Source organism: Octopus bimaculoides, chromosome 13 (genome assembly GCF_001194135.2).
Source record: "Octopus bimaculoides isolate UCB-OBI-ISO-001 chromosome 13, ASM119413v2, whole genome shotgun sequence".
Classification (NCBI taxonomy): Eukaryota; Metazoa; Mollusca; class Cephalopoda; order Octopoda; family Octopodidae; genus Octopus; species Octopus bimaculoides.
In genome coordinates, this window is record NC_068993.1 from 55,627,666 (window position 1) to 55,642,131 (window position 14,466).

The 14,466-nt window shown below is 34.7% G+C and overlaps 1 protein-coding gene across 7 annotated transcripts in view; it reads left to right on the forward strand.

Moving 5' to 3' along the window:
* LOC106881555 (probable global transcription activator SNF2L2) overlaps positions 1-14,323 on the forward strand; it is a 74,548-nt gene extending 60,225 nt beyond the window's left edge. For 5 of the 7 annotated variants that reach the window (XM_014931988.2, XM_014931992.2, XM_014931990.2 and 2 more), the window contains 11 exons: positions 1,345-1,422; positions 2,197-2,304; positions 2,776-2,886; positions 3,723-3,952; positions 4,771-4,876; positions 6,575-6,676; positions 7,537-7,717; positions 8,640-8,710; positions 9,978-10,010; positions 11,908-12,067; positions 13,621-14,323. In XM_014931988.2, the coding sequence (XP_014787474.1) occupies positions 1,345-1,422; positions 2,197-2,304; positions 2,776-2,886; positions 3,723-3,952; positions 4,771-4,876; positions 6,575-6,676; positions 7,537-7,717; positions 8,640-8,710; positions 9,978-10,010; positions 11,908-12,030 (1,143 nt within the window). In that variant the 3' untranslated portion in view covers positions 12,031-12,067; positions 13,621-14,323. The remainder of the gene's footprint in view (positions 1-1,344; positions 1,423-2,196; positions 2,305-2,775; positions 2,887-3,722; positions 3,953-4,770; positions 4,877-6,574; positions 6,677-7,536; positions 7,718-8,639; positions 8,711-9,977; positions 10,011-11,907; positions 12,068-13,620) is intronic. The other 2 variants (XM_052972500.1, XM_014931995.2) reach the window with 2 other exon arrangements.
* The last annotated feature ends 143 nt before the right edge of the window (positions 14,324-14,466 follow it).

The following is a 14,466-nucleotide window of genomic DNA, read 5'->3' on the forward strand; positions in this document are numbered from 1 at the left end:
GTAAATGTAAACAACTGAATACTTGTCAGTGATTGGTTGAAATTATCGAAATAAGACAATTTTTTACATGAAATAAATTCGAATACAAAGATATTTTTCTGTCCTATAACACAAAATAGATAAGTATACGAAGTTTGAAAGTCTTTCGGTACCAAAAACACCACGTAAAACATTAATGAAAAATGTGGCCCCCGTTTTAAAAAAGATCCGAATTGTCTCTTATTTATTCTTCTTTGAAGCAGGTCCCGAGTTCAGACCCCTAAAACTTTGTTGGTATTCAGCAGGCACTATGATTTATGTAGTGAGCTGAAGAGAATTTTTAATTAATTGAAATTACTTCAGGGAGAAGAAAAGTGATTGAAGTTAACGCCAGTTGTGAGCAAGGGAGAGAAATCCGAGATTTCAATTTATTAAAATTTAGACGGACACAAAGAGTGGCAAGTGTGTCTGACCTTTTAGTAACTATGGTGACGACTTGAGATTTGTTTCAGTTTTATTAGACCTCATAAGCATATATCTAGCACAATACTACCTGACTTTAGAATGACTTTTGGAAAATTTCCCAGATAATTACTCTGATTTGGATGGTCTGTAATAAAAATAACCTTACACCATTTATTGCTATCTTTTTATCCAACAATGTTGATAGTCAAGTGGAATGGCAGCAGTTTATAACCTGTTTGTGTCCAGAATATTTAACTTCCAAATGGCTAGGTTCATTTAGCTATAAATACATACTGTAGTTAAGAAAGATGTCAACTCTAAGTAATAGCGGCACTGTGATTTTGACAAGTGTTTCAGCTGTAACAGTAGCTTAGAACCAGTTTGGCCCTGATTCAGAAAACTTACAAATCAAAGGCATTCTAGCCAGGAATACAACAGCCAATACAAAACGGTGGATGTCCTCTTTCTAGCAGTTTGTAGCTACAAGTTCAACTTCTCCAATGGGTCTGGAGGAGACAAAATGAAATCATCCCAATGTATAATCTTCTCCAGAATTGGTGTCTGAAGACCAGTTCTTATTATTATGGGACTCTGCTGCTGATGACATCTAAGCTGTTGAGTCAATAGATGATGAAACATTTACATTAGTATCCAACTAGCTATGTATGTATGTGTATGTGTGTGTTTGTATATATATGTTTGTATATATATGTATATATTAATGTCTTGACTATCTCTGAGTGTGGAAATAACTGTCACTCATGGGTGAAGTATTTTAGACTGTTGCTTTCTTTCTGTCCTATTCTAAGATACAACATTTAATGTCTAATAACAATTCCTCCATTCACATCATCAAGGAGTGAATTACTTAGAGGATTTATTTCACGTTCTGTCTTTCAGGAAGAAGATGAAGTACCTGACGATGAGACGGTTAACCAAATGTTGGCTCGAACTGAAGAAGAGTTTGACTTGTATCAGGTCAGTTATTTCTCTTAAGTTTCATTTTGCATTTCAGCGACTAATAGTTACAGATATTCTATGAGTGAATCACTGCTTCATTGTACTTACAAAATACTATGAAATTATTATTATTATTATTATTTTTTTTTTTTTTTTTTTTGTATGTATGTATGTATGAGAGGACAGTTAATCAGTTGTAACATCAGTGTTTTTATTGTTTACTGTGGTGAAAGATATGGATGTGTGTACTTATATATTGATGTGCACACACACACATGTATATCTGTATGTGTTGGCATTTCTTTGGAATTGAAGGTTTTTTTGCCTTTGCAGAATGCAAGTCCACCACTAACAAAGTGACAAGCCACTTTTGTTAAGCATTTGGGGTTTGTGTTTATCTGAATTGGTGTGTGTGTGTGTGTGTGTGTGTAAATAAACTTGCACATATTAAAAAAAAAAACTCAATCAAAATAAATTAAATGTAATCAGTTTTGTTTTCCAATATACCATGCCTAAAAGAAAATCTATTCATCTATTCCCCCTATATATACAAATATATATAGTAGCCAATATAAATGGTCTTTTCAGTCATGCTTTGCATCATATCTGATGTTAAACGATGATGATTTTATATATATATATATATATATATATATATATATATATATGTGTGTATAGTGAAAGAGAGATATGGAGAAAATTAACATAAGAGGCACAGGGATAACTGTTGTGTAGGTAAAAATTAATCATTAGTTTTAATATACTCATTGTTTTTGTTGGTTTTTATTGCAGAAAATGGACCTTGAAAGGCGAAGGCAAGAAGCTAGAGATCCAAAGCGTAAGCCCCGATTAATGGAATCTGATGAATTACCTGAATGGTTAAGGAAGGATGAGAAAGAGGTATGTATTTCTAGAAGATATCTAGTTGGAAGGGTTATACTTAATAATTTACCTAACCAGTGAACAAAAATTTTCTCTCTTCTATACTGATATTCAAGAAAGTTCTAGAACTCAGAGGAGCAGATTAATGTATCTTCTGTAGAACCTACTGGCTGTAAATTATTGAGATTGTTGTTTTGCCCTACTTTAACAATGATCATCCCAGCTCTATGAAGTTAGATATTGTAGTCATCACCATTCTCTATCATAAGAGAATCATCTAATGTGTCCATTTAGTATCTAAAACAGGTCGGGTTGCAAAATAGAGGTTCTTATTAGCTCTTAGGTGTAGGCGATATTATTGTATTATGTTCCAGAAATGTAGCTCTGCAACTGTCTCTTCACTGGAAGAAAAAGAAAACTGTAAGGAAACCATATGATCAAGTAAGAAAGGAGTCTTGTAGATTATCCATGATTATCTTTATCTTTCAGGTCGAACGTTTAACCTATGAAGAAGAAGAAGACAAAATATTTGGGCGTGGCTCCCGCTCAAGAAAAGAAGTAGATTATTCAGATTCTCTCACAGATGGCCAGTGGCTAAGAGTAAGTATTTTGTCTTGCTTGTAAACATTAAGGGACTTTTTGTTATAGAAGAAGTCAACACTGTCTCATTAAATGTTTGTTTCAATTCACTACTGTAGGTTTTCTTTATTTAATCATAAGCTTCTTTGAATCAATACTTTAAAATGACTGGATATTGAAGATGAAAGGAGAAAATGGTTAGATAAGATACATAGTGAGGATAAGTATTTAAAAAGAAGCAGGTTTAAATGAGACTGAAGTAGTTTGATTTGTTAACAAAACATTCCTGTATCCACCTTGACTAGTGAGGATGTAATTCCAAAGCTTAACAGTTGTTCTAACAAAGCAGTTTACAATGTTGTGTTTATGTTAAGATCAGCCAAGTTACATTTGTGTTCAGGTCAGTCAAGCCATGTCTGTTCAGATGGACCAATGTTGATCTTCAAATAGTTGCGTTTAAGAAGCAACTTGTCTGCACAAGATTATTTCAATATGTAATGACTTGATGTGAAGTTAATTCATCCTTATCTGCATCAGGCTCCAGTTGTCTGTAGAAACCATGCGAAAGCAGATGACTGGAACCTGGTACAGTCCTCTAGCTTGTCGGTTCCTGTCAAACCATCCAACCCATACCAGCAAGGAAAATGGTTGTTAAATGGTGATGATCTGCTGTTGGGTTTTGGGTGGGATTTGCTACTGTTTAGCTCTGAACCACCCCACATCAAAACAACAAGTAAACAATATGATGTCACTTAACCCCTATATGTGTTTATTATATATCTGAGTGAGAAGAATGGTTATTATAAAGCTGTTCAGTCGTGTGTTTCTTAATCTGACATAATCTTTTAATCTTTAAGGCTATTGAAGATGGCAATCTAGAGGAAGTGGAAGAGAAGAAAAAGGCAAAGAAAGCAAAAAAGCGAAAATACGTTGATGATGATGATTCAAATTCTGCCTCAACTCCACAAAACAAGAAAGAAAAGAAGCGACGTGGGCGACCTCCCCTTGAGAAACAACCTCCAAATCCTCCAAAATTAACTAAAATGATGAAGAAATTACTGGATGTTGTACTTAGCTATAGAGACAGGTTTGTTTTGAAATATTGTATTGTCAGTCTGTTTGATTTGTTACTGTAGATGTATTATATACACTAGTATACATCTGTTGTTGTAATATACACTTTTGTGTTAGCTGTCATGTGCATGAGCCTCTTGAATTATCATATCCCTTCAAATCACACCCTTGCTGTCTTAATACAGGACAATGTAGCCCTAAAATATAAAAGAAAAGTGGGATGGTCAAGGCTGGAATGCATTTGATCAAAGGTCTGCTTGACCTGGAGCTAAACAGTAGCCACTACTCATCCAGCACAGCTCCATTCAAGCTGTGATCCTCCACAATCAACATTACTGTTTCAGCAAACACCAATTCTGCCATCAACAACCTGTGACTAGTCACTTGATCTGGTGGAAAAAATATTTTGTTGTTGACTATTTTGAATAAAAAGATTAACAGCATTGATAGGCTGAAATGAAAAAAAAAGCTGTTGTTACAAAGAAATCTCGCAACTGAATACTGTGTCATGGGTTCATATTTTATCACAGGTGTTTTGCTGTATATCTTGACCATTTAATTATTCTATTTGTGGAGAAGAAAAAATACCAGGTTTCCTTCAACAATCTTAGCTGTTCATCCTACTGAATACTCAAACTAATCTGTATGGTTTGTGAAAGACCCACTTACCTCCACCCCCCTCTCTTTCTCACACACACACTTACTTTAAAAATTACATTATGTGCAATAACGAGGGTGTCTGTAAGTGTTGTTACTGTTTCAATGATCTGGCTTATATGTTTACTGTTGTATGTAGATTAATATAAGTTTTTATATGTATTTATTTTCTAGTGATGGTCGAGTCCTTAGTGAAGTCTTTATTAGTTTGCCATCACGTAAAGAATTACCAGAATACTATGAAATCATTAAAAAGCCAGTTGATTTTAGAAAAATTAAGGTAGGTCTAACCTGTGTTTTGTCTATTTTACATCATATTGTATTGTTACTGTTGTGTTATTATTATTAACTACTGCTTTAATATTTAGTAACCATCCACCTGAGCAGATAGGAAATTGTGTACTGAAGGCTCTTTTCCAACATTCAAGAATTTATACACCCTTCAAAGCAACTATGGATCTATGTCCATTTAGCAACTATGTTTTTCTGGATTTGGCACTTTAGCCAAGGGTTTTCTGTCGTAGCCTCAGATTCATTAGCACCTTTCTAACCCTTTTAATACCAATCTGCTTGAGACGGACCCTGGTTCTATGATACAAGTTTCCTTTTGGAAAGTGATACAATTAAAACCTTTCCATCAAATTTTCATATTAATTATAATCCAAACACCTAACGACAAATTTATTTTACTCAATTACTTCCCAAACTCATCTAAGCAGTGGTAGCAAATGGGTGAAGCAACCTTTTCTTGCTACAAACTATGCTGGAGTCTGGTGAATGGGTGTGTGATAGTGCAGCAAGCAAAAATATTTTTATAATATCTTCAAAATATATTGTGCTGTGTGTACATGTCTGGGTTATGTTTCTTGCACCCAGGTTGTGCTTTGATGAAATACATTCTAGGCAAAAAATACTTAGAGCCAATCCTTAAAAATAATACCCGTGGATGGCCACAATCCAATGACTGAAACCAGTAGAATATGGTTCTTTTGTTTCCTCTCTAACCATTTTAAGTGATAGGCTGTCTACACTTGTAGAGGCGTGTGGCTTAGTGGTTAGGGAGTTGGACTTATGATCTCCAACCAACTCTAGTTTTGTAACATAGTATGTTTGCAGTTTTTAACCCATATCTGGCCTAAATACTTTACCTGTTTTAAAAGTATACAATCATATCATCAAAATTTCGAAGCTATGAGATAATGCATGATTAATTCAAAACAATGTGAGTAAATAAGTGGAATATTCGACAGAGTAATCTGAATGCGGAAGTATTTACTGCGTGTTTTTATTTACACGCCTTTCTTTTAAATTTGCTGCTAATGGCTCTAAGGAACTTTGCAATAAATGGCATATTGGTTTCAAATTTTGGCACAAGGCCAGCAATTTCAGGGGAGTGGATAAGTCAATTACATCAACCCTCAGTACTTGACTGGTATTTATTTTATCAACTCTGAAAGAATGAAAGGCAAAGTTGATCTCATTGGCATTTGAACTTAGAATATCAGATTGGAAGAAATTCTTATTTCTTTATTGCCCACAAGGGGCTAAACACAGAGGGGACAAACAAGGACAGACAAAGGTATTAAGTCGATTACATCGACTCCAGTGCGTAACTGGTACTTCAATTTATCGACCCCGAAAGGATGAAAGGCAAAGTCGACCTCGGCGGAATTTGAACTCAGAACGTAACGGCAGACGAAATACCGCTAAGCATTTCGTCTGGCGTGCTAACGTTTCTGTCAGCTCGCCGCCGATTGGAAGAAATTCTGCTGAGCATTTTGTCTGGCACAGTAACAATTCTGCCAGCTCACCACCTTCTGCAGACCATACAATTAGGTTATTAATATGTTATTTACTACTAGTAAATGACATATTAGCCTAACTGTATGGTCTGCGGTAGACTCATTATATTGTGTATATTGAATTACTTTAAAATGCATTAATATCATATGTATATAAATGTTGTCTCTTCTTGCAGGCTAGAATCAGAGACCACAAATATCGAAGTCTCGATGATTTGGAACGGGATGTAATGTTATTATGTAAGAATGCACAAACATTTAATGTAGAAGGTTCTCTGGTATGTATTGATTACAATTCTATCATCATCATCATCGTCATTGGCATTATCATCTGTTCATTTTTCATGTTTGCACAAGTTGGATGGTCTTCTCCATTACATCAATTCTTCTCTTTCGTCATCTGCTTTGTGAGGTTCAGCATTTCGAGATCAGCTTCCACTATTTCTTTCTCTTCTCCTGGCTCTTCTACTTGGATCATTTAGTGTTTCTTAACCAAAATGTCATCCTTCATATCATACAATAATTGATTATGTGTGGTTGAGAGAAAGTGTGTGTGTGTGTATGTGTTTACTGCTTTACTATTTGTGTCTTTGTTGATGTTGAGTTAATAAAGAGGAATAATGACATAGATTTTAATACATTAATATTGAATTTGTTGGCCTAAAGAAGTGTTTTCTGTGAAATGTTTTGCTGGAGTAACTTAAAGGTTTTACTGGCTATCAGTTTTTTTATATTATATATGGTCTATATAAAATGGGCTGTTCAACATTTCTATATATATAATTATAAATGTTATACATACTTATATTTTAATCTAAAGTTGTTTCAAGTGTCTATATTAATTTAATTCTAGCTTGACTAACTTTAGCACAAATCGGTAAATGTTTTGTTTATTTGATTTCTATTTTGGAACAAGCATTGTTGGCTTAGCTTAGAATATCAGAGCTATTTGTCATTTAGGGACCAAATTAGATTCAAACCTTGTTCTCAGTGATCCACTGGCATTCGGAACGAAGCCTTGAGTTTTTTTAATACATTTATAAGTACTGATGTTAGATATACAATGCATGCATGTAATATGTTATTGCATATGTCTTTCTTGTCATGTGAATTAAAACCATTGCTCTGTTTGTTTCAGATATACGAGGATTCCATTGTGCTACAATCCGTATTTACTAATGCCAGAGAACGATTAGAAAAAGATGGCTACCTGCCATCATCCGATGACAGCTTCAGTGATGACGATGATGCTGGAAATCCTGATAGTGATGATGATCAAGATGATGATGATGATGAAGATGAAGAAGAAGAAACACCTAGTATGTTTCATGATTTTTATGGTTTGAACTAAGATTGTTGTGTTAAGATTACTGTTTTCCTGAGCATGTAGCATGAACATGCTCACCTCCATCTCCAGGGATTGCTGTCTTGTAAAGTTGCAATATGTTGATTCTAAACCCGGGTTGGCCAACCTGAGGCGCACAGGCTGCATGTGGCCTGCAGACTTTTATATTGCGGCTCACTTGGTACTTTCTCGAAATAGGTTACAAACATTAAAAAAATTTTATTAGGAATTAAAGATTGTAATGAAAATAAAAAAGAAAGATACTACTGTTTTTGCAATGATAATATTTCATGTTGAATCAACGATCATTCATTCATTATTGTAATAATAGCGTGAGAAAGCAAAATGCTTTCAGTTCTGTCAGTATACATGCGGCCCTCAAAACGCTTTCTGTGATTAAAGTTGGCCAGGCCTGCTCTAAACACATTAATTAGCTTACAATTTAACTCATCTCGTTAAGCTGTTTGGATCTGAGATATACACAGTTACCTTTCTTCGAAGAAAACCCTAAATATGTGTAACTCTGCCTTCTCTCTCTCACTCACACACACACACACACGCGCGCGCGTAGTTATATTCCAAGAATTTATACACTTTCAAGAGAATTTGGGATATAAAGCTATAAATAATAGCATGTAAATATTGGGTTGAAAAATTTACGCACCAGGATAGAAAATGGACATTAAATAATGATGATGATGATGTAGTTAGCCTACAATATATGGTTGATGATGGGGTTACATAGGTACACATAGATAATCATCCTCTCTCTCTCTCTCTTTCATTCATTCCATCTGTAAAATTTGCTCTACGTTATTGTTTGACATCATTTGTATAAAAAATATAACTGTATTTATCTTGTGTTTGATAAATGTATATTTGACGTTTCTTTACAGGTCAGACTGTGAAAGTAAAAATTAAATTAAATAAAGATGCATCTAGTTCAGCAAAGAAGGCTTGTAAAGAGGTAAGTTCTGACAGCTGAACATTGTTTTCCTTGTCATTTAATTCTGGAGTAGGTTTCAGAAATATGAACCACCTTTCAGACACTGACAAAAGGAATCCTATGACAGCTAACCATATTGGGAAATGAGAAATTGGAACAGCAACTACACCATTAAATTGAGCAGAGTCTTCAAAAGATCAAAGCTTTAAAAAATGCAGGCTCTATTCCATGGAAAGAACACATCTTGTCTAAATCAAATAACTTGAGTTGCTGCAAGGAATCCATTAAATTATTGTTTAATATAAAGAATATTTTACTAAAAAAAGTGCCAGTAAGGCGACGCTAGTAACGATCACGCTCTGTGCAAATCCTGTATTTTCTCAGTCTATTTATGTATGGCTCCCATTTTTCAAGGACCTTCTACTTGAAGCTGTAGTTAATATTCTGGTCTCTTAGTTTCAAAATATGGTTGGTTAGTGTTGTGGAATTTCTAATGTTGATGTGTCTGAAGGATGATCCATTGTTGTAATATCTTTGTTTGAATTTACCTTCAACCATGTCTATGTAATTGTTTTTCTTGATTGCCTGATTTGGCATTGTTCAGTTTACTTCAACTTCATACTGCATGCCTGATCTCAAGGCCAAGGATCTGCATTTGTGCTCACACAAACCATATTGTCTTGTTTAATATGGTTACTTGAGAGGAGTGCTGTCATGGAAACCACAACTGTACATAATTTTCACAGAACACTCATTGAAAGTTTTTCTGTACTCAAGGAATATTTAGGAGATGCTTATCTTGAAAGACCAGGAATTTTTTATGTACAAAAAGTTTTACATTTAGAGAAAAAGAGAATATAAGCTATATATTTTTTCTCTGTCTATTCCTGGATTGTGTGGGGTGTATGATATTTTGTTTTTCTCTGTTGAAAGCACATCCTACCAAAATTTTCGTTAGATGATGATAGGCTAGAGATTATCCTAATTGTATTAGATATGAGGTTTCTAAACACAATGGAGAATGAGTGTCATGATTGTTTATTTATGAATCCAAGTTTTTTGTGTTTTATGAATCCAAGGTCTTTGTAAGTACGGTCTAGTGATGTGTCTAAAATGTCATCATTAATTAAATTATTAGCTGCTGTAATTCATAAGTCCTATGTTGTTGAAAACATGAAATTTTTCTTTTAGTTCCTAAAAATATTTAATGTGTGACCATCGCAGTTGTGTGACATGGCTTTTCCATTTTTTCAGTACACACTCACTTAGCTTTTCACTTCATTCACAGGCACCTAGTAACATACAGGAACATTTTGCTGCTGTAAGTATTTTCTTCTATGCTTTTCCACATGAATTGGCTTTCTTCTTTTTAGGCTTGAGACTTACTTAAAATATTTACACACTTGTATCCACAACTTGATAACTATAACAAGTCAGAGGTGTACATACACACATAACCATCACACATATGTGTAGAAATATGTACAGAACAGTTTTCTCACTCCTAGTAAATAAGATGTGTACACTGGCCTTGCAACATTCAATCTTAGCATTTTTCTTCAGCTTTCAGTACTTGTTATATGTTTTTTACATTATACAAGGGTATACCCAAGAGAAACTGGAATTTTGCAATATTATTTTGTTCACTTAGTTTTACATGTTTACTCTTTAATGGCCTTCAAAGTAGTCTCCATTTGAAGCAATGCATCAGTCCAGACGTGTTTTCCGCTGTTCCTTTATTTCAACCATTGCAAAAACAGGGAGAAGCACTGCAAAACAAAGATGCACTATGTGGTAATAGGACTACACTCAGTGCTGCCAGTTGGCATATTGATGCCTGAGGGTCACATCAAGTGGCTCCTAGTGGCAGAAGCCTGAACTACAACAGGGAATGTTTCTAGCTTTTAGGTACCCCCTCGTACATACATTATGTGTTGCTCATCAATGGCCATTTGTCATACAATCTAGGAGTTATGAGGGATGTATTATTGCCATTTTGACTGCCAGCATTCCCCATTGTAACACAATCTAACTAAAAAATGAACTTGTGCCAAATTCAGGGAATTAGCCATAATCAATCATCTTGAAAAATACTTTGTTTCTGGGTGATCCATTTTCCAACCAATTCTGCAGGTAAACTTTGGTCAGCTGTCACCTGAAAGGTAATTGGTGATGATGTAAAGCAAAGCTAAATGCATTCATGACAACAAGGCTTTTTGTGAAAAAAATTTTGATATCATTTGGTGTCTGGCAGTTGTAGAAAATGGATGTAGCTGAAACAACAGGAGAGGCTACACCACTGCTGTAACCAGAAGGACTATCCTTCATATATGTGTGTGTGTGTATCATCGTCATCATCATTTAACATCCATATTCCACGCTGGCATGGGTTGGATGGTTTGGCTGAGGCTGGCTAGGCAGAAAACTGCACCAGGCTTCACTGTCTGTTTCACCAGTGCACCATTCTTCTGAAAAAATCACCGAAAAGAAAAGTGCCATGGATATCTCTTTGTGATGAGAATGTTGTCATGCTGCAAGCCATGTGTCCAACTCACTGGTGCAATTAGAGCAACAGCACTGAAATTTTGGAACTGGATTTGTACCCCCCAAGCGCGCACATGCATGCACAGAGAGAGGGGGAGAGAGAGAGAATATGTAAAATAATTTTCTTGGACATATTAGTGCTGGCATATTCATTTTTGCTAAAAAAACGACTCTTGACTCATTTTGCATTGTTAAATGTTCTTCATTTATCTTTGTTATACCATGTTCTTGTTTGTTGTGATTCATTTGAACATTTGCCTTAGAGTTGTACTCCAGTTGAAATATTATTGAAAATAGAATGTTATTCAAAACTATATCTCTCACCTCATCTCATTTTCCATTAAACATCCCTAACCAGCTTCCACATCTCTTCTAATACAGTGGAGTGGACAACTAACACTCTTTATTCATCAATAATCTACAAATATTAACACATTTACTAATATAGATACATACATTTCATTAATAAATCTTTCTTAATGTTTAAGTCGTCCATATTAAACATTTAGAAATGAACCTAGTTTAAGAATGATAAGACTTCAAATGAATTTAGCAAAAAAAATGCTATCATTTCCTGAAATTACTGAGGTTTATGGAATGGTTAGTTCTTGGTGCTGTCAATGTGAAGCAGACATGAGACGAAATGTCATTTGATACAATTTATTTCTATTTAGGCCCAAGAAATAAAACCTCGGAAAAGAAAAATGCGAGCGGCCAAAAATCGTCCTGTTATCAGTGATGATGAAGACACAGAAGGTAGTGTTGGTGTTAGTGTTTCCTGTGGTGAAATGAACTGAAAGTTATTTGTACTCAGGGACAGCCCTGGGACTTGAGGTTAGTACCACTCTTCTCTGGTGCAGACAGAACTGTAAAGAAAGGCATGGTGATTGTTGTTGTAGTGGCTCTCAGTAGAAATTACAAGCTATTTCTAACTCAAGAAATGGTAGAAATAAGGTTTCCTTACATAGAATATACAAAGCTGTTGACAGTATTTGACTGCTACTGAGAACCTAAAGAGATGCATACTGCTGGATTTTGTCTAATACTCCATCAATAAATCTAAAAATAATAATATTTCCTAACTTAAGGCCTCAACATTTACAGGAGAAGATGCTTGATTATATCAACCAAGCAGTTAACCGATGCTGGTTTTATCTAAGCTGGTAGGGACAAGCTGATGAGGGGAGCCTCTGAGTGCATGATCAGCTTTTGAGAAATAGCAGCGAAAAATGTCCTCCAAATTGCATGCTGTTCTTATTTGGGAAAAGAAAAGAAACTGAATAATGTAGTCCTTATTACACACCCCTTAAAAGGCTGGGATGGTCATGGCTGGAATGCCCATGATCATAGGTCTGTTTAATCAAGGCCTGAACTAGAGCTAAACGACAACCCTTGCAAGCATAAGTCAAACCTGTTGAGATTTGAACTCAACATGCAAAAGGGGTTCAACTAAAAACTGCAATGCATTCAGTCTGATGTTCTACTGATTCTGTCAATCTCCCACTCTTCTTCTCCTCTTCCTCCTGCTACTGCTGCCACCTCTACTTCTACTTCTACTACTACTACTACCACTACTACTCTTACTACTACTAATAATGATCCTTTGTACAAGAGGCATAAGACCTGACATTTTGGGGGACAGAGGCTAGTTGATTTCATTGACATCCCCCTAGGACTTGATTGGTACTATAATTTATTGACCTCGAAAGGATGAAAAGCAAAGTTGACCTCAACAGTATTTGAACTCAGAATGCAAAGAGCTGCAAGAAATGCGGCTAAGCTATTTGTCCAACATGCTCACAATTCTGCCAGCTTGCTACGTAAATGATAATAACAATAACAACAATAATAATAATATGCATCTACTTAAATATTCTGATGATCAATTTTTAATTGTATTTGTATTTGGTTTTCATTTCTATGATACTAATTAGTTGAATGTAATGAAGTCACTGACAATAAGCTCAAATTTTTGTAACAACAGTTGTTTTTAGCTTTTGGGAAAAGAAACAAAAGTTTCCCTTGCCAAAAGCCTATTTAACTCAGTCTAGAATGAACTAGATATAGTTTAGTAGTTAACAATAAAAAAAAATGATAATCCTGCATTATAATTAACATTTTAGCTATTTAAATTGTGGTTTCAGGAATGTAAAATCATTGTAGTTATTCCCGAAATATTTATTTATTAATTAACCAATACTGAGAAAGAATAAAACTTATTTCATTAATAAGAAAAAAAAGTAATAAACAAACTGAAGAAACTCATTGATAAAAAAAACAACAAAATAAAGCGTCAGTTCACTCACATTTTATCTCATTAACAATCATTGATGATTTAATTAACTATTGTTTTATTACTTAAATTACTTTTTGTTTGTTTACTTCAGGAACTAATTCAAAAGAAGTGAAGCTGGTCCAGATATTCCCCCCCAACAAAAACTCAACCCGGATTTCATCTCCGGTGCTTGGTTCCAGGAAAAGATAGCAAAACTGACAGTGCAGGTCGTCTTCACCCTAGGTTCTGTTTAATCAATCTTCCTCTACTTCTTCCCTGCATTTTCTCTGCTCCCAACCTCCCTCTTTACTACCCATTTCTCAGTCCTTTCATTTGTCAATCCCTACCGTCTCTCTTTCTCTTTCCTTACAGCCTGTACAATGATAGGGTCCTGTTTATAAGTGACACTTCATTCCTCTCGGTGCAGTTCAGATTCCTCCAGCTTGTCAATTGGCAGTGATTCCTTTCACTGCTAAACTATCTTTTCTTTTAACGGGGTGTTAATCACTTCCAGTTTATTGATAAAGAGGTTATGTTCACAGACATTGCTACCCTCTTATCTACTATGAAGACATTTCCTTCCCTTAAACTAGTTTTGAGGGGCTGTTGAGGATATGATATACAAAGAAGACAACAAATATGAACGTTAAACGTTAAACTTACTTGACATAATTTCTAACAATAGGTTCACAATAAAAAAAAAAAAAAAACCTTCAATTTCACAGATTTTTTTCTCAATCTTTTTTTTTTTTTTACCTATTCCATTTCATGCAAATAAATGTTTTTCTTTTTTTTTATTTTTTTTCCCCTTCTTGTTTTCTGTTTTTTGTTTTTCTTTACCCAAATTGAATTTCCATTTGCTTGTCTGGGCAATGTGATTTTTTTCACAGTATTAATTTACATTGGCATTTGAGAAAAAAAAAATATAGCACTTGTCTCATGCTGTCTTGGATATTTC